Source organism: Eriocheir sinensis, chromosome 19 (genome assembly GCF_024679095.1).
Source record: "Eriocheir sinensis breed Jianghai 21 chromosome 19, ASM2467909v1, whole genome shotgun sequence".
In the NCBI taxonomy this organism is placed as follows: domain Eukaryota; kingdom Metazoa; phylum Arthropoda; class Malacostraca; order Decapoda; family Varunidae; genus Eriocheir; species Eriocheir sinensis.
Window position 1 is genome coordinate 15,282,511 of NC_066527.1, and position 22,500 is coordinate 15,305,010.

General features: G+C 44.0%; 1 protein-coding gene across 1 annotated transcript in view; it reads right to left on the reverse strand.

Moving 5' to 3' along the window:
- Nucleotides 1–22,500, reverse strand: part of LOC127000767 (lysosomal acid glucosylceramidase-like) — a 32,410-nt gene that overhangs the window by 4,558 nt on the left and 5,352 nt on the right. The window contains exons 3-9 of the mRNA XM_050864797.1: nucleotides 22,225–22,363; nucleotides 20,731–20,884; nucleotides 11,165–11,325; nucleotides 10,400–10,471; nucleotides 7,650–7,815; nucleotides 874–1,095; nucleotides 28–138 (exon numbers count right to left, since the gene is read on the reverse strand). Of these exons, the coding sequence (XP_050720754.1) occupies nucleotides 28–138; nucleotides 874–1,095; nucleotides 7,650–7,815; nucleotides 10,400–10,471; nucleotides 11,165–11,325; nucleotides 20,731–20,884; nucleotides 22,225–22,363 (1,025 nt within the window). The remainder of the gene's footprint in view (nucleotides 1–27; nucleotides 139–873; nucleotides 1,096–7,649; nucleotides 7,816–10,399; nucleotides 10,472–11,164; nucleotides 11,326–20,730; nucleotides 20,885–22,224; nucleotides 22,364–22,500) is intronic.

Genomic DNA, 22,500 nt, shown 5'->3' on the forward strand with positions numbered 1-22,500 from the left:
TTCCCCCCCCCACACACCTGCCCTTACCTGGTCCACAAGAATGGGTGAGTCCACGAAGTTATTGGCCCAGTTCGGTCCCCCCTGCATATCCAAGGCGAGGTTCCAGTCCACCCAGCCCGTCACCCAGTGGTTCACGTCCTGGGGGAGAAATGGGGGACGGGTGATGGGTGAGAGAAATAGGTGATGGGTGAAAGAAATGGGTGAGAGAAAGAATGATGAGTAAGGGATGGGTGGAGAGTGAGAGGAATGGGTGACTGGATAAAAGAAATTAGTGAATGGGGGATGGGTGAAAGAAATGTTGAAAGAATTAGGTTATGAGTGAAAGAAATGGTTAAGAGAAAATGATAGTAAGATGTGCAAGAGAAATGGGTGATGGGAGATGGGTGAGAAAAATGGATGAATGGATAATATATAATGGGTGATGGGTGACAGAAATGGATGATAGGTGATGGGTGCATGGGTTAAGAGAAGGGTGGGAAGGAAGGGGAGGAAGGAAGGGGAGGTAAGGGGTAAGGAAAGGGAAGGTGAAACGAGGAAGGGAAATGAGATGGGTGAGAGAAAGGGTGATTATATGAGAGAGAGAGAGAGAGAGAGAAATACACTAATGAGGTTTGGATAGTTATATCTGGTATAAACTCTCTCTCTCTCTCTCTCTCTCTCTCTCTCTCTCTCTCTATCAATTCCTCTCCTTCACAAACTCTCTCTCCCTCTCTTTTCTCCTCCCCTTTCCTCCCTCTCCCTCTGATATCCTCTCACTTTCCACCCTCTTCCCTTCCCCTCCTTCTCTCTCTATCCTTTCCCCTCTCTCTACTCCTCTCCCTCAAAAAAAAAGCTTGCACTCCCTCACTCCCCTCACTCCCCTCTCTCCCTTACCACCAGGATATCGTGGGCGTAGTGCTCCAGGCGTTCCCATGAGCCGGGCATGACCTCCTGCTCAAGCGGCCCGTCCCCCTCACACGCCTCGGTGCCCAGGATGAAGTAGTCGGGGAAGAGGTCGTGCGTCTCGGTCAGCACGCCGGGGGGGTAGTATTGGTCCATGTACCAGTGCAAAGCGATGCCTGAGACGTATTGGGCGGCCTCGGGGTCACTGAGAACCTGTGAAGGAGAGAGAAAAGGAAGGTTAGGACCGCTAGGGGGGAAAATGTAGCAGGGAAAGAAGACGTGAAGGAAATAGACGAGTGTGGTAAAAGGTTAGTGGTTAGAAGAAATCAATAAAGATGGAGAAAGAGATAGAAATAAGGGGGAGTAAAATAGGAGAAAAAAAAAGTTTGATGTAGGAATAAGGAAAAGAATGAAAATGAGAAAAAAAACATGAAAAATAGGAAAGATAGGGGAAAGAAAGACTGGAAGGAGAGGGAGAAAGGAGGGTTAGCTGGTTAGATCTAGCAGGAAAAGAAAACATGAATGAAATAGAGAGAGTGGTTAAAGATAAGTGGTTAGAAGACCTTAAAAGATGGAGAAATAGATGGAAATAAGAAAAGGGGATATAGAATAGGAAAATAAAAAAAAGGATAAGGAATGAAGTTTGATGTAGGAATAAGGAAAAGAATGAAAATGAGAAAAAAAACATGAAAAACAGGATAGATAGGGCAAGGAAAACTGTGGAGGGAGAGGGAGAAAGGAGGGTTAGGGGGGGAAGATCTAGCAGGAAAGAAAAAACACATGAAGGGAAGAGAAGGAAAGAAAACACATGAAGGAAAGGGCAGGAAGGAAAACACATGAAGGAAAGGGCAGGAAGGAAAACACAGGAAGGAAAGGGCAGGAAGGAAAACACATGAAGGAAAGGGCAGGAAGGAAAACACATGAAGGAAAGGGCAGGAAGGAAAACACATGAAGGAAAGGGCAGGAAGGAAAACACATGAAGGAAAGGGCAGGAAGGAAAACACATGAAGGAAAGGGCAGGAAGGAAAACATGAAGGAAAGGGCAGGAAGGAAAACACATGAAGGAAAGGGCAGGAAGGAAAACACATGAAGGAAAGGGCAGGAAGGAAAACACATGAAGGAAAGGGCAGGAAGGAAAACACATGAAGGAAAGGGCAGGAAGGAAAACACGTGAAGGAAAGGGCAGGAAGGAAAACACGTGAAGGAAAGGGCAGGAAGGAAAACACATGAAGGAAAGGGCAGGAAGGAAAACACGTGAAGGAAAGGGCAGGAAGGAAAACACATGAAGGAAAGGGCAGGAAGGAAAACACATGAAGGAAAGGGCAGGAAAGAAAACACATGAAGGAAAGGGCAGGAAAGAAAACACATGAAGGAAAGGGCAGGAAAGAAAACACATGAAGGAAAGGGCAGGAAAGAAAACACATGAAGGAAACAACAGGAAGGAAAACACAGGAAGGAAAGAGCAGGAAAGAAAACACAGGAAGGAAAGAGAAGGAAAGAAAACACAGGAAGGAAAGAGAAGGAAAGAAAACACAGGAAGGAAAGAGAAGGAAAGAAAACACAGGAAGGAAAGAGAAGGAAGGAAAACACAGGAAGGAAAGAGCAGGAAAGAAAACACAGGAAGGAAAGAGAAGGAAAGAAAACACAGGAAGGAAAGAACAGGAAAGAAAACACATGAAGAAAAAAGAAGGAAAGAAAACACATGAAGGAAAGAGAAGGAAAGAAAACACATGAAGGAAAAAACAGGAAAGAAAACACATGAAGGAAAAAAATGGAAAGAAAACACATGAAGGAAAGAGAAGGAAAGAAAACACATGAAGGAAAAAACAGGAAAGAAAACACATGAAGGAAAGAGAAGGAAAGAAAACACATGAAGGAAAGAAAAGGAAAGAAAACACAGGAAGGAAAGAACAGGAAGGAAAACACAGGAAGGAAAGAACAGGAAAGAAAACACAGGAAGGAAAGGACAGGAAGGAAAACACATGAAGGAAAGAAAAGGAAAGAAAACACAGGAAGGAAAGAACAGGAAAGAAAACACATGAAGGAAAGAAAAGGAAAGAAAACACAGGAAGGAAAGGACAGGAAAGAAAACACATGAAGGAAAGAAAAGGAAAGAAAACACAGGAAGGAAAGAACAGGAAGGAAAACACAGGAAGGAAAGAACAGGAAGGAAAACACAGGAAGGAAAGAACAGGAAGGAAAACACAGGAAGGAAAGAACAGGAAGGAAAACACAGGAAGGAAAGAACAGGAAGGAAAACACAGGAAGGAAAGAACAGGAAAGAAAACACATGAAGGAAAGGACAGGAAGGAAAACACATGAAGGAAAGAACAGGAAGGAAAACGCAGGAAGGAAAGAACAGGAAGGAAAACGCAGGAAGGAAAGAGAAGGAAAGAAAACACATGAAGGAAAGAGAAGGAAAGAAAACACATGAAGGAAAGGGCAGGAAGGAAAACACATGAAGGAAAGGGCAGGAAAGAAAACACATGAAGGAAAGAGCAGGAAGGAAAACACAGGAAGGAAAGAGCAGGAAGGAAAACACATGAAGGAAAGAACAGGAAGGAAAACACAGGAAGGAAAGAACAGGAAGGAAAACACAGGAAGGAAAGAACAGGAAGGAAAACACAGGAAGGAAAGAACAGGAAGGAAAACACAGGAAGGAAAGAACAGGAAGGAAAACACAGGAAGGAAAGAAATGAGCGTGGGAAGAAATTAACAAAGGAAGGAACATGTAGGGGAAAAATAGACTGAGATTTGACTAGAAAATAACAAAAAATGGAAAGGAAAGGAAATAAAGAAGGAATGACAGAAAAGGCAATGAGAAAAGAAGAACAGGAGGAGAGGAAATAGAAAAAAAAGGAGAATAAGCAATAAAAGCGAATAGAAAACAATGTATTAGAAAGTAAAAGAAAGTACTAAAGCAGGAAAGTCTTATTATGTGCCAGAGGATTTTCTGTTGCCTGCTCGTTCATGTTTTCGTGTTTCTCCTTTTTCTTCTCCTCCTCCTCTTCTTCCTCCTCTTTCTCCTCCTCTTAACTCTTCAATTCACCTACTTCGTCACCCTACATCATCATTTGTCTCATTTACCTCCTTCCTTCCTTCCTCCTTCCCCTCTTCCTCCTCCTCCTCCTCCTCCTCTTCCTCTTCCTCCTTCTTTTAAGTGTACTTAGCTCTGACTCTCTCTTGTCACACTCTCTTAACACACACACACACACACACACACACTCTCTCTCTCTCTCTCTCTCTCTCTCTCTCTCTCTCTCTCTGTCTCCTTCCTCTCTTTTTTCTCCTCTTCATTGTCTATAAACTCTCCCTCTCTCCGCTTCCCTCTTCTCTTCTTCCTCCTCCCTTCCTTTGCCTGTCTCTCGTTTCCTTCAATTCCCTCCCTCCCTTCCTTTCTTTCTCTCATTCGTCTTCCTTTTATCTCTTTCGTTAACGTTTCTTTACTTTTCTTTTTTAAGTTTTTCCATTTTTTTCTTTCTCTTCCTCTTTCTTCTCCTTCTTCTTCTTCTCTTGTTTCCTTTCCTTCGCTTTCCTTTCCTTAATTCTCTCTCTCTCTCTCTTCTCCCATCGGGGCAGCCAGACTCGGAAGGCTCCTCAACGAAGCAGTGCGTGTCATCCGAACAAAAACGAGTCACGGCCACGTCCTCCACCCGCCCGTGTAAATAGACGCCGTGCATCACAACAAACCCGTAACCGTGATCCCGCAAGTACCACCACCTCTATTACCAAGCCTCTAGATCACTTAAAAATCCTGAGTTTCAATGCGCGTAGCCTAAGAAACAAATTTGATGAACTGAGATGTCTTGCTTTAACAGAAAATTTTGACATAATTGCAATAACCGAAACATTTATCGACACCACAAATATTGATTTAAGTTCCGAATACAACATAGATGGCTACAGACTCTTCAACAAAGATCGTGTAAACCGTAGAGGCGGTGGCGTCGCCCTTTATGTCAAAAGCTATTTGCAACCCACTGACAAAACACCTGGAAACAGTAACGTTGAACATTTGTGCGTGCGAGTAAACATTGCAAAAGTCAATTTAAATATATCTGTCACCTAAAGACCTCCCAGGCAATCACTGATGACGACCTTGAAATGTACAGCGTCTTAAGGCAGTCACTTAATAACAGCGACTCACTGATATTAGGAGACTTTAACCTCCCCCATATCGACTGGGCGACACTGTCAGGTACAGAAGGCGAGTCACATAGAATGATCGAATTTCTAGAAGAAAATTATCTAAGCCAAATGGTTTCTGAGCCAACTCGACAAAATAATATACTCGACCTTGTTATAACAACCCAAGATAACATAGTCAGTAGTGTCACGGTAGGAGAACACCTCGGTTCTTGCGATCATAAATTAGTGCGCGTCGACATTAAAGCTCAATCATCAGTGACTGAAAATAAAGTAAAGGTGCCCAATTTCAAAGAGCTAACTTCGTAGAAATCCGACAACAACTAACAGAAATACAACTATCAGATGACGGCAACGTAGAGGAAGCCTGGCTAAGCTTTGAAAATCACTTACTCACTCAGCAGAACACATTCGTCCCCTTGTGCGAGAAGCGAATTAACACTAATAAAAGCCCACCGTGGTTTAATAGCGAAATTAAACAATCAGTCAATGAGAGAAAATTGTTTTACAGGTTAAAGAAAGAACAAAGCACGCCCGAAAACATTAGACTTTATAATGATGCCAGGCGACGAGTAAAAAGACTAGTAGGTCAGGCAAAGCGTAGATACGAAGAAAATATTGCAGCCAACTGTAAAATAATCCGAAATCTTTCTTCAGTTACATAAACAACAGAAAGGCGATCAAAAGTGGTATTGGACCTTTAACAAACAGCGACGGTGCACTAGTGACTGACAGCCAACACATTGCAAACCTCTTAAACAATTACTTTTCCTCGGTGTTTAATACTAACAGTCTTCCTCTCGCTACCACCAACACCAGTACTATTGTAAATCTCGAGCATGCATTGCCTAATTTGAAATAACAACCGATGAAGTCCTTAAAGCTCTCCATTCACTTAAAACAAATAAAAGTCCTGGACCTGACAAAGTATATCCAACTCTGCTGAAAGAAACAAAGAGCGAAATACTCTCCTCCCTCACAACCGTATTCAATATGTCCTTGCGACAAGGCATCGTCCTTCAGATTGGAAAAAGGCTAACGTGACACCGATTTTCAAGAAAGGAGACAAAAGTACCAGGTAATTACAGGCCCATTAGTCTAACTTCGGTTGTAGGTAAGCTACTTGAGGGCATAATTAGAGACAAAATTGTGAATTACCTTGAAAGCCACTCATTGATTGGGGACTCACAACATGGCTTCCGAAACAAAAGATCCTGCCTATCAAACCTATTAACCTTTTATAACGACCTCTTCACTGTTTATGACGTAACCAAATCACTGGACGTAGTCTATCTTGATTTCAGAAAGCGTTTGATAAAGTCCCGCATCATAAATTACTTTACAAATTAAAGCAAATAGGTATTGACGGTCAAGTAAACCAATGGATCGCGAATTGGTTGAGCAACAGACAACAAAGAGTAGTGATCGACGGATTTAACTCAGAGTGGGCGCCTGTCACTAGTGGCGTCCTCAGGGCTCGGTCCTTGGCCCAGTGCTCTTCATTATTTACATCAACGACGTGGATGTTGGACTCAATAACCGCATTAGTAAATTTGCAGACGACACAAAGATTGGTAACTCGGTTCTCACTGACGAAGACAGGCAAAGCCTCCAAGAGGATTTGCACAAAATTTCAGCTTGGTCGGATAGATGGGAGATGCCCTTTAACGTAGACAAGTGCCAGGTCCTTCAAGTTGGAACGAGGAATAAAAGTTTGATTACGAAATGCGCGGCGTTAAACACAAAAGTTTTCAATGCGTCAAGGACTTGGGGATCAAAATCGCGTCAAACCTCAAATTCTCACAGCAATGCATCGATGCAGCAAATAAAGCGAACAGAATGTTGGGCTTCATTAAAATAAACTTTTTATTCAAGAATAAAGATGTAATACTCGCTCTACAACAGTTTAGTCAGACCCCACTTGGAATATGCGGTACAGTTTGGTCTCCCCACCATGCAAAGGATATTGCTAAATTAGAAGGTGTTCAGCGTCGGGCAACGAAAATGATCCCTTCCTTGCGCAACAAATCCTACGAAGAAAGGCTTTCTACCCTTAACATGTTCTCTCTTGAGAAACGTCGCCTCCGAGGAAAACTGATCGAATGTTTTAAAATACTTAATGGTTTCACGAATGTAGACAGATCAACATTGTTTATGATCGATGACACTTTGCGCACGAGGAACAATGGCGTAAAACTCAGATGTAGACAAGTAAATTCAGACTGCACCAAATTTTTCTTCACCAACGTTGTAGTGCGAGAATGGAATAAGCTTCCACCGTCAGTGGTCCAGTGTAACACGATTGACTCCTTCAAAAATAAGCTCGACCGTCACTTCCTTCAACTTAATATCAACTAGAGTAGAAATGCAACGTTTTGGAGTCTTCTGATTAATGTAAAATCACTTAGGTTTAAGGACAGACCACCAAGTCTGGACCATGGGGTCTGTGTGGTCTGATTTTCTATGTAAATTTATGTAAATCTCTCTCTCTCTCTAACATATTCCCCTTCACCCCTCTTCCACCCATCTCCCTTCCACCCCTTTGCCATCTATCACCCTCCACCACATCACACCTAGCACCCCTCCCCCCTTCCCCCTCCCCCCCACCCCCCCACACCCACCGTCACGGCCCAGTTCGGCAGGTTGATGCGCTGGTCATCCATAATCATCAGCTTCAGGTGGTCGTAAGCGGCGTCGCGGAGTGCTGGGCCAAGGTTCGACCCCACCCACAAGCGCTGCTCTTCCGCCGTCCAGCCCATGCAGTTGAAGGAGAAGTTGGGAACGTACCTGTGAGAGGGGGGGGGGAGAAGAGGGGGGACGGGGTTAGTACAGGTGTGAGTAGTTGAGAATGGTGTCAGTACAGGTATGGAGGTGAGGTGAAAGTGAAGTGAAGGTGAAGTGTAGGAAAGGAAATAGAAAGCGATAGTGTTGATAGGAAAAATGGGGGAGGAGGTTAGTACAGGTGTGAGTAGATGGGAATAGGGTCAGTACAGGTATGGAGATGAAGTGAAGTGAAGGTGAAGTGAAGGAAAGGAAATAGAAAGAGATAGTGTTGATAGGAGATGATGAAAGAAGAAGGAAAGAGAGGGGAGGAGAGGAGAAGAGAAGGGAGGAGAAGAAAAGAAAAGAAAAGAGAAAAACGAGAAGCCTAACCTGACATCAATAAACCTTACCTAACCAAATCTAACCAAAGCTAACCAACACAAAACCATCCAAACCTAACTTAACCTAACCTAACCACCAATGTCCTTGTTGAAAGAGAAGGGCATGGGGGTGTACCACAGAGGAGAGAGAGAGAGAGAGAGAGAGAGAGAGAGAGAGAGAGAGAGAGAGAGAGAGAGAGAGAGAGAGAGAGAGAGAGAGAGAGAGAGAGAGAGAGAGAGAGAGAGAGAAGAGGAGGGCACGGAGGTATAGTTTTGATAATGGACTGGTGAGAGGTGATGAATGAGTGGATAGGAAGGACGCTGAAGAAGGTGAAGAAAGGAAGAAGGAGGAGGTGATAAAGATGAGGAGAGTGAAAAAAAGAAGATAGAAAGAGATAGTGTTCAGAGGAGATGAAGAACGAGAAGGAGAAGAGAGGAGAAGAGAAGAGAAGGGGAGAGAAGAGAAGGGAATAAAAGAAAAGGGAAGAGAAAAGAAGAGAAGAGAGGAAAGGTAAGGAGAGGAGAAGAGAAGAGAAGATAGATGAGAAGAGAGGGGAGGAAACTGAGAGGGGATCAAAGGAAGAGGAGGTAAAAATGGAGGTGATGAGAGAGAGAGAGAGAGAGAGAGAGAGAGAGAGAGAGAGAGAGAGAGAGAGAGAGAGAGAGAGAGAGAGAGAGAGAGAGAGAGAGAGAGAGAGAGAGAGAGAGAGAGAGAGAGAGAGAGAGAGAGAGAGAGAGAGTATAAAGGCAGAAAAAATAGATGAAGGAGAAGGAGGAAGAAGAGAATGAGGAAAGACAGGTGTTTGTGGAAGGGAAGGAGAAAAGAGGAAGAAGAGGAGAAGAAGAAGAAGGAAGACGAAAGATAAGGGTAATGCAATAAACGGAGGAGGAGGAGATATAAAGGAGAGATAATAAAGAAGGAAGAAGAGGAATGAGGAGAGGAAAGGAGAGGAAAAACACGAAGAGGAGAGAAGAGAAAAAATAGCAAGAAAAAATAAAACAAAAAAAGAGGCTGATAAAAAGGAGAAAAAAAGGAAAATAGAAGAAAGGATGAAAATAGAGAAAGGAAAAGGGTAAAAAAGAGATTGGATAAAAGAGAAAAGGAAAGAGAAAGGAGAGGAAAGAAAAGGAGGGGAGAAAGAGATTAGGAAGTATGGGAAACAAGAAATGAGAAATGAGAAAGAGGGAAGAGAAAGAAATGGAAGATAAAAGACGAGAAGGAAGGAAGGAAGGAAGAAACGAAAGGAGGAAGGAAGGAAGGAAGGAAGAAAGAGGGAAAGGAAGGAAGGAAGGAAGGAAGGAAGAGGGGAAGGAAGAAGGAAAGGGCAAGAAAAAAAGGAAGGAAGGAAGGAAGGAGGGACAAGAAAAGAAGGAAGGAAGGAAGGGCAAGAAAGGAAGGAATGAAGGAAGGAAGGAGAGAAGGAAATAAGGATATGAGCGATTTCTTTTTTTACTTAAGCAATAGGAAAAAAGAAAAGAGGCAGAAAAAAACAGGAAAAAGACATATACAGAAAAGTTACATTCATTCATCATTTTTTCCATTCAGTTCAGATGAGAGGTAAAAAAAGGCTGAAAGGATAAAAAAACAAAAAACAAATGAAAAAATAGGAATGGAGAAGGGAAAAGCAGAGAAAATAGCAGATAAAAGATTAGACACAAAAATAAAGGAAGGAGAAAGGAGAAAAGAAAAGGATTAATGCTGCAACAATGAGAAAGAAAAGGGAAAACGTGAAAATGAAAAAAAGGAAAAAGAAAAATATGGAAAAGGTAAATCCATTATTTTGTTTCCATTCGGTTCAAATTTTTGGAGGTTCGGAAAAATGACAGCAAACTATTACCCACACAGGAAGCGAGAGGAACACACACACACACACACACACACACACACACACACACACACACACATAGACAGACACACGGAAAATAATAAACTGAAGCAAATTTTGATGTACTAGATTTTTTTTAACTATGCTATTCTCTCTCTCTCTCTCTCTCTCTCTCTCAATCTATCTATCTCCATATCTATTACTTTATCAACTTATCTATCTTGCTATCTGTCTTTATCTATATATCCACCTTTCTATTTTATTATTTTTCCTTTCAATTTATCAAACTATCTATTTATCTAGCTACCTATATATCTATTTCTATCTATCTATCTGTCTTTCTACCTATCTACCTTTCTATCCATCTCTCTCTCTCTCTCTCTCTGTGTATCAGCCACTCACCCGTCCAGCGGCTCGTTCTGCGTGGTGAGGCCCCAGAAGTTGATGCCCTGCGCCTTGTACTCGTCCAGGAACCTGAGGCGGGAGGAAGAAAGGTGTGCGGGAGAAAGTTAAGGGAAGAAAGGAAAACAAAAAAATAAATAGGTTGAGAAAGAAGGTGAGAGAAAACAAATAAACAAACAAACAAAGCTCACAGACAGATGCAGCGAAATAAAACACACGAGAACAAGAAAAAACAACAAGAAGAATATGAAAAGGAAAGTAGAAGAAAAAAACAATTAAATAAAACAGCAAAACAAGGAACAATAAGAATGATAAGAAAAAAAAGCAAGGAAAAGAAGAGGAGGAAAGAAAGAAGGTGAAGGAGGAAAGAAAGGGAGGAAAGGAAGAAGGAATGTAAAGAAGAAATGAAAAGAGCAAGACAGAAAGAGGACGGAAAGAAAGGAGAGAGAGAGAGAGAGAGAGAGAGAGAGAGAGAGAGAGAGAGAGAGAGAGAGAGAGAGAAAACAACAACAACAACAACAACAACAACAACAACAACGCCTTCTACTCTTCACTTCAGGATATATAAAACTTTCTCACGCACGGAAATGAGGGAAAGTTTTTACAAGCAGCGGAAATTACCACTTTTTTTTATTGCATCATCTTCTTCCCCTTCCCTTAACTCTCTCTCTTCTCTCTCTCTTCTCTCTCTTTCCTCCTCTTTCTTCTCATCCTTTCCTTCTCCTTCCCCCATCCCCCCCTCCACAGCCTCCCTCGCCCCCTCACCTGACGAAGTAGTCCGCCCAAGGTTGGTACATCTCCGGGCGCAGCTGTCCGTAGCCGATATAGTCGTTGTTCGTCTTCATCCAGGGCGGGGCAGTCCAGGGAGAGGCGAACAGATTGATGGGCCGCGTGGACATGGCCTGGGCACGCTTCACCACGGGTATCTGAAGGAGGAGGAGGAGAGGAGGTGTGAGATGAGGAGATAAGAGGATGTGATGCTGGAATATGGGATGAAAGGCTGGAGGAGATACATTATGCGGAGATTAAGATAAATAAATAAGGTGGGAAAAGTGAGGAAGGGACGCTAGAGTGGAATTAAGGTAGAAATAATAGACGTAAAAAATTAAGAGGAGAGGAAAGGTGAGAAATGGAGGGGAGGAGGGGAAAGGAGAGGAGAAAGAGAGGGAAAAATGGGGAGGAGGGAGAGGAGGAAAGGTGAATAATTGGGGGATTTAACACAGGTGGACAGGTTGAGAGAGAGAGAGAGAGAGAGAGAGAGAGAGAGAGAGAGAGAGAGAGAGAGAGAGAGAGAGAGAGTGTTGCCCGCCAGGCCTCCCTGCGAGTCTCTGCCCTGCGAAGAGTAGCGGGATCCCTCGACCCACGGGGCATCCTCACTCTCTTCAAGGCACAGATACGACCGTATCTGGAGTACGGTGCCCTGTGCTGGATGGCGAGTGCTGCCACCCACATGCAGAGCCTCGACGCACTGCAGCGACGAGCACTGCGTCTGGTGGAGGCCAGCGAGCACCTGGAGGAGTCATTTGCCACTGTGACGTCGCTGGAGCACCGCCGTGATGTCTCAGCACTGGTGGTGTGCCACAAAGCCCAGGTGCAGGGGGTTCCCCACCTCAGCAGCCTGAGGTTTCCTCCACGCGCTGCCCAGAGGCTCACACGGACTGCACTCTCCAGTGAACAGCTTGTGGAGGTGCCTCGATCACACTCCAGGCAGCACCAGCGCACATATACAGCCAGGACCACACGCCTGTGGAACATGTTCACGGCAGCCACTCCCCAAGTGGAGAACATGAACACGCAGCAGGTGAAACTGGCCGCTCACAGGTGGCGTGAGGGATACTCAAGTGCGCTAGTGGTACAAATATAAAGTGACAAACTAACAATATTCCAAATTGTTTTAACATGTTTTTCTTTCTTTTTCGTATTTTTGTGTTTGTATGTTTGTATGTGTCAACAGTCGACAATTAATTTTGTCCCATACACAGGCTCTTAAAATAGTTATACCAAAAAAGTGTAATTTTGAGCCTCCTTTTTGTAGAAATATTATATTTAAATAAAAAAAAAATAAAAAAGATACAGACAAAAACACAAAAACATAGAGGCGAAAATGGAGTGAAACAGTAAAAGTGGAAACAAACTGAAGCGAAAGACAGACAGACAGACAGACAATTGGGTGAAGTTGCAAAAGTGAAGAGCAAGTGAAGAGAAGCAGAAACAAGAGGAAAGAGAGAGAGAGAGAGAGAGAGAGAGAGAGAGAGAGAGAGAGAGAGAGAGAGAGAGAGAGAGAGAGAGAGAGAGAGAGAGAGAGAGAGAGAGAGAGAGAGAGAGAGAGAGAAACAAAATATGTGACGTGAGAGGAATGTCGTGAAAGGAAGGAAGGAAGGGGAGGAAAGTTGAGGAATGAAACGGTGAGGAAGGGAAGGGAAGGGAAGAGGAGGAGGAGGAGGAGGAATACGAAGGATGAAAGAGGCGAGAGTGGGTGTGTGTAAAGTTAGACAAGGGGAAGGGAGGAGGAGAAAAAAAATTCGAGGGGAAAATGTGTCGAGAGAAGAGCGAGGTGGAAAAAGGAAGAGGAGGGGAAAGGTAAGGAAAATTATCAAGGGAAATATTTTTATGATTAGTAAAAAAAATAAAAAATCAGTAGGAAGAACACAAGGTAAAGGGAGAAGGAAGAGGAGAGGAATTAAAAGAACACAATAATCTAAAACTATACATATATATACAGACGAAAGATGATCAAGAGATGAAGCATATGAAGAAGAGAAGAGAAGGGAAGGGAAGGGAAGGGAAGGGAAGGGAAGGGAAGGGAAGGGAAGGGAAGGAAAGGGAAGGAAAGGGAAGGAAAGGAAAGGGAAGGAAAGGGAAGTGAAGGAAAAGGAAGGGAAGGGAAGAAAAGAGAAAAAAATATATTAGAAGAAAAGAGAAGAATAGAGAAGGAGAAAAAAGAGAAAAGGGAAGATATAAGAAGAGAAGAGAAGAAAAGTCAAGAGAAGAGAGGAAAGGAGAAGAGAAAAGAGAACTGATGCTGAGAGAGAGAGAGAGAGAGAGAGAGAGAGAGAGAGAGAGAGAGAGAGAGAGAGAGAGAGAGAGAGAGAGAGAGAGAGAGAGAGAGAGAGAGAGAGAGAGAGAGAGAGAGAGAGAGAGAGAGAGAGAGAGAGAGAGAGAGAGAGAGAGAGAGAGAGAGAGAAAGGAGAGAAACAGGAGAGAGAAAACACAGCGATATTAGGTCGGGACAGTGCAGCATATGTATGGAGGAGGAGGAGGAGGAGGAGGAGGCAGGGAAGTCAAGGAGAAAGAGAGAAAGCAAGAGCGAATATCTGAAGGCATTATTTACAGACGAAAGAGCAGACAGAGCGGGTATTAAGAGCGATGATGACCCTAACGTAATGAAGGGGAGATGAGGGCCGCCATGACGAAAATGAAGACAGGGGAACCAGCTGAAGGGAGATGAGGAGAATGGTGGATGCTGGAGGGGGGGGGGGGGGTAAGGTTGGAAATGAAGATGAGGAAGATGGTTGGTAGTAAATGCTGGTGGTTGGAGGGGAGGATGGAGATGAGGGAGATGAGGTAGAGGTGGAAGAGTTGAAGGGAGAAAGGAAGATGGTGGATGCTGGAGGGGACAGGGTAAGGTTGGAGATGAAGGAGGTGAGGAAGATGGTAGGTAGGAGATGCTGGAGGTTGGAGGGAAAAGTTAGAGATGAGGGAGATGAAGACAGGAGAAGCAGGAGAAGGGAGATGAGGAGGATGGTAGGTGGTAGATGCTGGGGGGTAGGGAGGATGGAGATGAGGGAGATGAGGTAGAGGTGGAAGAGTTGAAGGGAGAAAGGAAGATGGTGGATGCTGGAAGGGGGAGAGTTTGGAGATGAGGGAGATGATGTGAAGGTGGAGGAGATGGATGCTGGAGGCTGGGAATGGGGAAAGAGTCTGGAGATGAGGGAGATGATGTGAAGGTGAAGGAGATGGAAGCTGGAGGCTGGGGAGAGTTTGGAGATAAGGGAGATAGAGAAAAGGTAAGCAGTTGAAGAGAGATAAGTTGAAGGTGGAGGATATGGATGCTGGGGGTGTAGGGGAATTTGGAGATGAGGAAGATAAGGCAGAGATGGAAATGGATGTTGAAGGCTGTGTTTTGGTTTTCATCTCTAATATAATATGATTTGATGTTGTTTTTTTACAACAAAGAAGACAGCTCAAGGGCACAAAAAAAAAATGAAACAATAATAAAAAAAAAAGCCCGCTACTCGCTGCTCCTAAAAAAAGAATCAAAAGAGGTGGCCGAAAGAAAGGTCAATTTCGGGAGGAGAGGTGTCCTGATACCCTCCTCCTGAAAGAGTTCAAGTCGTAGGCAGGAGGAAATACAGATGAAGAAAGATTGTTCCAGAGTTTACCAGCGTGAGGGATGAAAGAGTGAAGATGCTGGTTAACTCTTGCATAAGGGGTTTAGACAGTATAAGGATGAGCATGAGTAGAAAGTCGTGTGCAGCGGGGCCGCGGGAGGGGGGGAGGCATGCAGTTAGCAAGTTCAGAAGAGCAGTCAGCGTGAAAATAGCGATAGAAGATAGAAAGAGAGGCAACATTGCGGCGGAATTTAAGAGGTAGAAGACTATCAGTAGGAGGAGGAGAGCTGATGAGACGAAGAGCCTTAGACTCCACTCTGTCCAGAAGAGCTGTGTGAGTGGAGCCCCCCCACGCGTGAGATACATACTCCATACGAGGGCGGACAAGGCCCCTGTATATGGATAGCAACTGTGCGGGGGAGAAGAACTGTCGGAGACGATACAGAACGCCCAGCCTCGAGGAAGCTGATTTAGCGAGAGAGGAGATATGAAATTTCCAGTTGAGATTTTGAGTTAAGGATAGACCGAGGATATCTAGTGTTGAAGAAGGTGACAGCGGAGTGTTGTCGAAGAATAGGGGATAGGTGTTTGGAAGATTGTGTCGAGCTGATAGGTGAAGAAATTGAGTTTTTGAGGCATTGAAGGACACAAGGTTCTTTCTACCCCAATCGGAAATAATAGCAAGGTCTGAGGTTAAGCGTTCTGCAGCCTCCATTCTGGAGTCGTGTACTTCCTGTTGAGAGGGTCTTTTATTGAAAGAAGTTGAGTAATGCAGAGTGGAGTCGTCAGCGTATGAGTGAACAGGACAGTTTGTTATGGAAAGAAGATCATTGATGAATAACAAGAAGAGAGTGGGTGATAGGACAGAGCCCTGTGGAACACCACTGTTGACAGGTTTAGGGGAAGAACAGTGACCGTCTACCACCGCAGAGATAGAACGGCCGGAAAGGAAACTGGAGATAAAGGAACAGAGAGAGGGATAGAATCCGAAAGAGGGCAGCTTAGAAAGCAAAGACTTGTGCCACACTCTATCGAAGGCTTTCGATATGTCTAGCGCAAATGAGAAAGTTTCACCGAAACAGCTTAGAGAGGATGACCAAGAGTCAGTTAAGAGAGCAAGAAGATCGCCTGTAGAACGCCCCTTGCGGATCCCGTACTGGCGATCAGATAGAAGGTTAGAAGTGGAAAGGTGTTTTTGAGTCTTCCGGTTAAGGATTGATTCAAAAGCTTTAAATAGACAGGAAAGTAAAGCTATAGGGCGGTAGTTTGAGGGATTGGAACGGTCACCCTTCTTAGGCACAGGCTGTACAAAGGCATACTTCCAGCAGGAAAGAAAGGTAGATGTTGATAGGCAGAGACGAAAGAGTTTGACCAGGCAGGGTGTCAGCACGGAAGCACAGTTTTTAAGGACAATAGGAGGCACTCCATCAGGTCCATAAGCCTTCTGAGAGTTGAGGCCAGAGAGGGCATAGAAAACATCATTAGGAAGAATCTTAATAACAGGCATAAAGGAGTCAAAGGGGGGATGAGTAGGCGGAATATGCCCAGATTCGTCCAGGGTGGAGTTCTTACAGAAAGTTTGAGAGAAGAGTTCAGCCTTAGAGTTAGATGACACGGCAGTGCTCCCGTCAGGGTTAAGGAGAGGAGGGAAAAAGGAAAAAGTGAAATTGGTAGAGATATTTTTGGCTAGGTGCCAGAAGTCACGGGAAGAATTAGAAGAAGCAAGGTGTTGACATTTTCTGTTGATGAAAGAGGTTTTGGTTAGTCGGAGAATAGATTTGGCACGATTCCGGGCTGAAATGTAAAGTTCATGGTTAGTAGGGGTGCGAAGGCCCTGGAACCTTTTGTGAGCTGCCTCTCTATCTTTAATAGCACGAGAACAAGCGTGATTAAACCAAGGCTTTTTAGCATGAGGAGTAGAGAAAGAACGTGGAATGTATGCCTCCATCCCAGAGACAATCACCTCTGTTATGTGCTGGGCACACACAGAGGGGTCTCTCTCCTGGAAGCAGTAATCTTTCCACGGAAAGTCGGAAAAGTACATCCTTAGGTCGTCCCACCGAGCTGAAGCAAAATGCCAGAAGCATCGCCTCTTCGGTGGATCCAGAGGACGAACAGGAGCGATAGGATAGGATACAGAAATAAGGTTGTGATCGGAGGAGCCCAACGGAGAGAACAGTTTGACAGAGTAAGCAGAAGGGTTAGAGGTAAGGAAGAGGTCTAGTATGTTGGGCCTGTCTCCAAGACGGTCGGGAATACGTGTAGGGTGCTGAACCAACTGCTCTAGATCGTTGAGGAGAGCAAAGTTGTAGGCTTGTTCACCAGGCTGGTCAGTGAAAGAGGATGAAAGCCAAAAGCTGGTGGTGAACATTGAAATCTCCCAAGATGGAGATTTCAGCGAAGGAAGAGTGAGTCAAGATGTGCTCCACTTTAGAGTTCAAATAGTCAAAGAATTTTACATAGTTAGTAGAGTTAGGTGAGAGATAAACAGCACAGATGTATTTAGTAATAGAATGACAATGAAGTCTTAGCCAGATGGTGGAAAATTCAGAAGAGTCAAGGTCGTGGGCACGAGAGCAAGTGATGTCGTTGCGCACGTAGGCGCAACATCCAGCTTTGGATTGAAATTTAGGATAGAGATAGTAGGAGGGAACAGAGTAGAGGTTGCTGTCAGTAGCCTCAGAAACCTGTGTTTCGGTGAGGAAGAGAAGGTGAGGTTTAGAGGAGGAGAGATGGTGTTCCACAGAATGGAAATTAGATATAAGCCCGCAAATGTTGCAGAAATTGATAAGGAGGAGGTTCGAGGAGTTATCAGGACACCTCTCAAGTCGGCAGCCAGAAGGGGAGTCCTCCCTGGGAGAATTTATGGTCCCCTCCCCCCCCCCAGGCAGAGACTCCGAGGCAGTGTTATTGTGCGCCATTTTTAATTTTTAATTTTGGGAAAAGGTGTATGTTGTGTGAATGTAGTGTGGTGTAGAAAGAGAGAGGATCTGTCTTTAGAGAGCATGCTGAACTACTCTCTGGTGTTGATGAGACAAAAGGGAAACGGATAACGAGGACATGGGAAGGGTCTTTGAAGGGCTTCAGCACCCTCCTCGCTTCCCATATATCCTCACCGGGAGTAGCTCACGCTCGTTCGGTAGGTGTCTTCCTACCTCCTCCTACTAGATGGGTATTATTTCTGAAAGTGCGGTTATTTCGGCTTCTGGTCTTAAAATGGGCATTTATACACACGGCGATGCGGTAGGCAAGACTGAGACAATAAAAAGCTGATAAACAAAGAGTAAGGCGTCCCCGTTGTGACCTAATAACCAATACGGACTGTCAGTGTTATACTCCCAGATTTGTTTCATTACTACAGTACAATGATCACGAGGTATATTCATGAGCCGAGTGGAGTGACCGTGGGGGAAGAACCCGCCAACAACACGATATTATGAGGGTGACCCCGCGATATTGTAGAGTCCCTGAGAAGCTACTCGGGCTGATGATGATGATGATTAAGGCAAGCGAGAGAGAGAAAGAGAGAGAGGAGGGGACTGACAATTGATATAAAGAAAACGGAGGACATGGTAATTAGAGGAACATGAACGGCCAAGGGTGAGGATAATTGCTGGAGGAGGAGCAATAACAGAGAGACAGACACAGACAGACAGACAGACAGACAGACAGACAGGCAGGCAGGCAGGCAGGCAGACAGACAGACAGACAGACAGACAGACAGACACAGACAGACACAGACACAGACAGACAGACAGACAGACAGACACACACACACACACAGACAGACAGACAGACAGACAGAGACACACACACACAGACAGACAGACACATAGACAGACACAGACAGAAAGGCAGTCAGATCCATTTAACAATACGAGTAGCTTAGTAACAAGGGACGGAGGAAGGGAGAAAGAAGCAACAAAGAGAAATTCGAAAGGGGGAGAAAAGAAAGAAGAGAAATACAGGAGAGAATCAGTCATTTAAAAAACATACAAAGAAGAAAATTTTGAAAGAAGGAGAAAAGAGAGAAGAGAATAAGGAAAGGAATCATTGGAGAAATAGAGGAAGAGAAACAAAAGTAGGCAGGAAAAGGAGACGAAAGCAAATATTTGAAGTATGAAAACAGATAAATGAAAACCAAAAGGGAGAGAAAAGTGAAGTAGGAAGAACAGGAAAAAAGAAGGAGGAGAGAAAATAAAACTGAGAAAGAGAAAAATAGAGAAAGATGAAAAAGTAGGAAGGAAAAGAAGAATAACAAAGCCAAATATATGAAGTGTGGAAACAGAGAAATGAAAAACAAAAGAAAGACTAGTAGAGCAAGAAGAACAGGAAGAAAGAATAGAATGAAGGAAGCATATTTATAAGGGTTTTTTTGACACGGCCGATACGAGCTGATCGCGGTGAAAGAAACATTAGAACACAACGAGTCTGCAGGGGCCGGTAGGCTTATACGAGATACAAGTAGATAGATAGATAGACAGATTGATAGATAGATAGATAGATACATGGATACATAAATAGAGAAAGAGAGAAACATAATAAGAGAATAGCCCTAAACTTAACACACACACACACACACACACACACACACACACACACACACACACACACACACACACACACACACATTTAAAACACATTTATCATAAGTTTACAAGCTCTCTCGTCCGCGTGTAAATCCTTCTAAGCTGACACGGAATAGATTAGAGTAGAAAAAAAAAACGAAAAAAAATGAGGAAGAAAAATGCATTAGAGAAATATAAGAAAAATAAGCAAGAAAAAAGCAATGGCAGAGAAAGAATTAAAGAGAAAAGCATAATTGAAGGATGATACAAGAAAGCGAAGAAAGGATAGGAAAAAGATATGAAAGGAGTACATTAGAGAAAAGAGAAAAAAAAGAGAAAAATAAGAAAAATAAGCAAAAAAATCAAAGAAATGCGAAGAAATGATCAGAGAAACAACAAAATTCAAGGAAGATTTAAAGAAGAGAATCAAGAATAGGAAAAATTTGAGAGAATAAAAAGGAATAAAACGAAAAACACCACAAAATAAATAAATAAACATAAATAAACATGAATAAAGATGGTTTTGAAACACGAAGAGGAATATAAGGAGATAGAAGGGATAAGAGAAGGAGATTAGAGAGAATAAAAGAAAGATAAACACACACACACACACACACACACACACACACACACACACACAATATCAATTCCTCATCATGGGTACCCTGTTTAAAGCGTGAGAGAGAGAGAGAGAGAGAGAGAGAGAGAGAGAGAGAGAGAGAGAGAGAGAGAGAGAGAGAGAGAGAGAGAGAGAGAGAGAGAGAGAGAGAGAGAGAGAGAGAGAGAGAGAGAGAATGTATGTTCTGCAGAAATACAAGAGGAAGCAACGTTGTCGTGTGTGTGTGTGTGTGTGTGTGTGTGTGTGTGTGTGTGTGTGTGTGTGTGTGTGTGTGTGTTATTGTCTATAATTTCCGCACACTTGAACTTTACGTGTTGTGGAAGAATTCGAAATCCTCCTCCTCCTCCTCCTCCTCCTCCTCCTCCTCCTCCTCCTCGAGATAGTAACACAAACACTCGCCTGTGCTACAATGGGCCGGGTCGACCACCAAGAAAGCCTTCCCCAGCCATAGATGAAACGTAAAGAAATGGAATAAATGAATAAAATGAAAGAATAAAAAGTTGAAGTAATCGTAGTCGTGGTAGTAATCGTAGTAGTAGTAGTAGTAGACGCAACAGTAATGAAACTAATACTGATAGTAATAGTAATGACACAACCAAAACCACCACCACCAACAACAACAACAACAACTTGACCTACTTCCGTACCACCACCACCACCACCGACAACAACAACAACAACAACATCTCTGCATTCTTTCTTACAGGAGCAGAGAATGATGTACTTTTTATTTGTTTTTTTTCTATTTATTTTTGCCCTTAAACTACTTCCTCTACTGCAAACACACACACACACACACACAGACACACACACCTTGTACTCCAGGTCCTCGGGTTCCAGGGCGAAAGTGTCCAGCGCCGTGTCATTCGGTGTGTCCACATAGGTGTAGGTGCGCCACGAGAAGTCGCAGCCCCCCATGTTGATGCGCCCCAGGTTGTACTCCAGACCCTCGGGGGAGTAATAGGACCTGGGGGAAAGGGGGGAGAAGGGAGAGGGTTAGAGATCGTAAGCGGTGGAGGAGGAAGAGAGGAATAGAACGGGTGGAGTGAGGCGTCTTGTATTTATGAGCCACAGGGGTGAATTATGACCTGGGGGGAGAGTACAATACAAATGGGTGAAGGGAGGAAGGGGAAAAATAGTTAGGGAAGAGAAGAGGAAGGTGGGAAAGTTTTGGAAAGTTTCGTTCAGTCGGCGCAACATCCGTGGTCATAAGCCGGAGAGAGACAGAAGGGGAAGGAATTATAGGTGAAGGGAACAAATAGATCCCAGGAGACGGGACACAACCCCCGATGAATACCTGGTACCCATTCATTGCTGGGTGGACAGGGGCATACTGTATCGGAAAAGCCGCCCAAATTTTTCCACTCCGCCCAGGAATCGAACCCGGGCTCTCTCGGTTGTAGAGGAAGGTGGGAATGGAGAAAAAATAGTTGGGAAGGAGTGTTAGAGGAGAAGGGGGAATGTAGGTGGGGTATGGGGCATGTAGGAAGTAGGAAGAGAAAGAAGAGAGAGGAAGAAGGAGAAAGAGGGAGAAGAGAGAGGAAGAAGGAGTGAGAGGAGAAATATGTTAAGGAGGAGAAATATATGCAGGAGATAAGAGAAGGAGGGAGACGAGGAGGATATTATAAAAGAGGAAATCGGTTAAGGAATATAGGAACAGAAGGAAAGGGATAAGGAGGAAGAATTAATTGGGTTATTCATTAAGGACTGGAAAATGAGAAAGGAAGAAAGAGATAAAGGAAGGAAGAGATAAAGGAGAAGAGAAGAGAGGTGATATTGAAGTAAATGCGAAGATAATGGAAAGTAAAAGAAATAAAAGGGAAAAAATAGTAGGAATAAAGAAGATAGAGAAAGAAGAAGAAAAAAAGAAGAGGAAGAAGAGGGAAGCAGGAAGATGATATGGGAGAGAATGATAAGGAGTAAGACGAATAGATGAACGAACGAGACAAAACGAAGAGATTATGAAGAGAGGAGGAAGGAGGAGGAAGAAGAAGACAGGTAAATCGGTTATCTCCATCATTAATTAACTTATCTTCATTATAGGTATCAAAGAGGAGGAGAAGACTAAGATGAGAGGAGGAGGAGGAGGAGGAGGAGGAGGAGAAGGAAGAGGAGGAGGAGGAAGAAGAGGAGGAGGAGGAGGCAGTATGATGGATTTTGCCTGTCGCTTGATATTCAGAAACTCTCTCTCTCTCTCTCTCTCTCTCTCTCTCATCCCTTTCATCATCATCCTCTCCTCTCGCGCTCTCTCCTCTTCCTCTCTCTCATTCCCCCACTCCTTCCCTCCCTTCCCCTCCCGCTCCTCACCGCAGAAGGTTGTCCTGGGCGTCGGGCGAGAGGCTGAGGATGTTGAAGGCGGCGGAGTCGGTGAAGGCGCCGCCCCAACCCTGGATGGTTTGGTAGGTGGTCATGGTGTCGAGGAAGAACTCCACGCTGCGGGGGGAGCCTGGGGGCGAGAGGAGGCAGCAGAGGTTAAAACGGGAAGCCTTGATATATGCGTGGTTAGGGGAACGTTAATCTAGCGCCGCAGAGATGAAATGGTAGGAGATTTTTTTTTCTTTAGTGAGTGGAGAGTTTAAACGG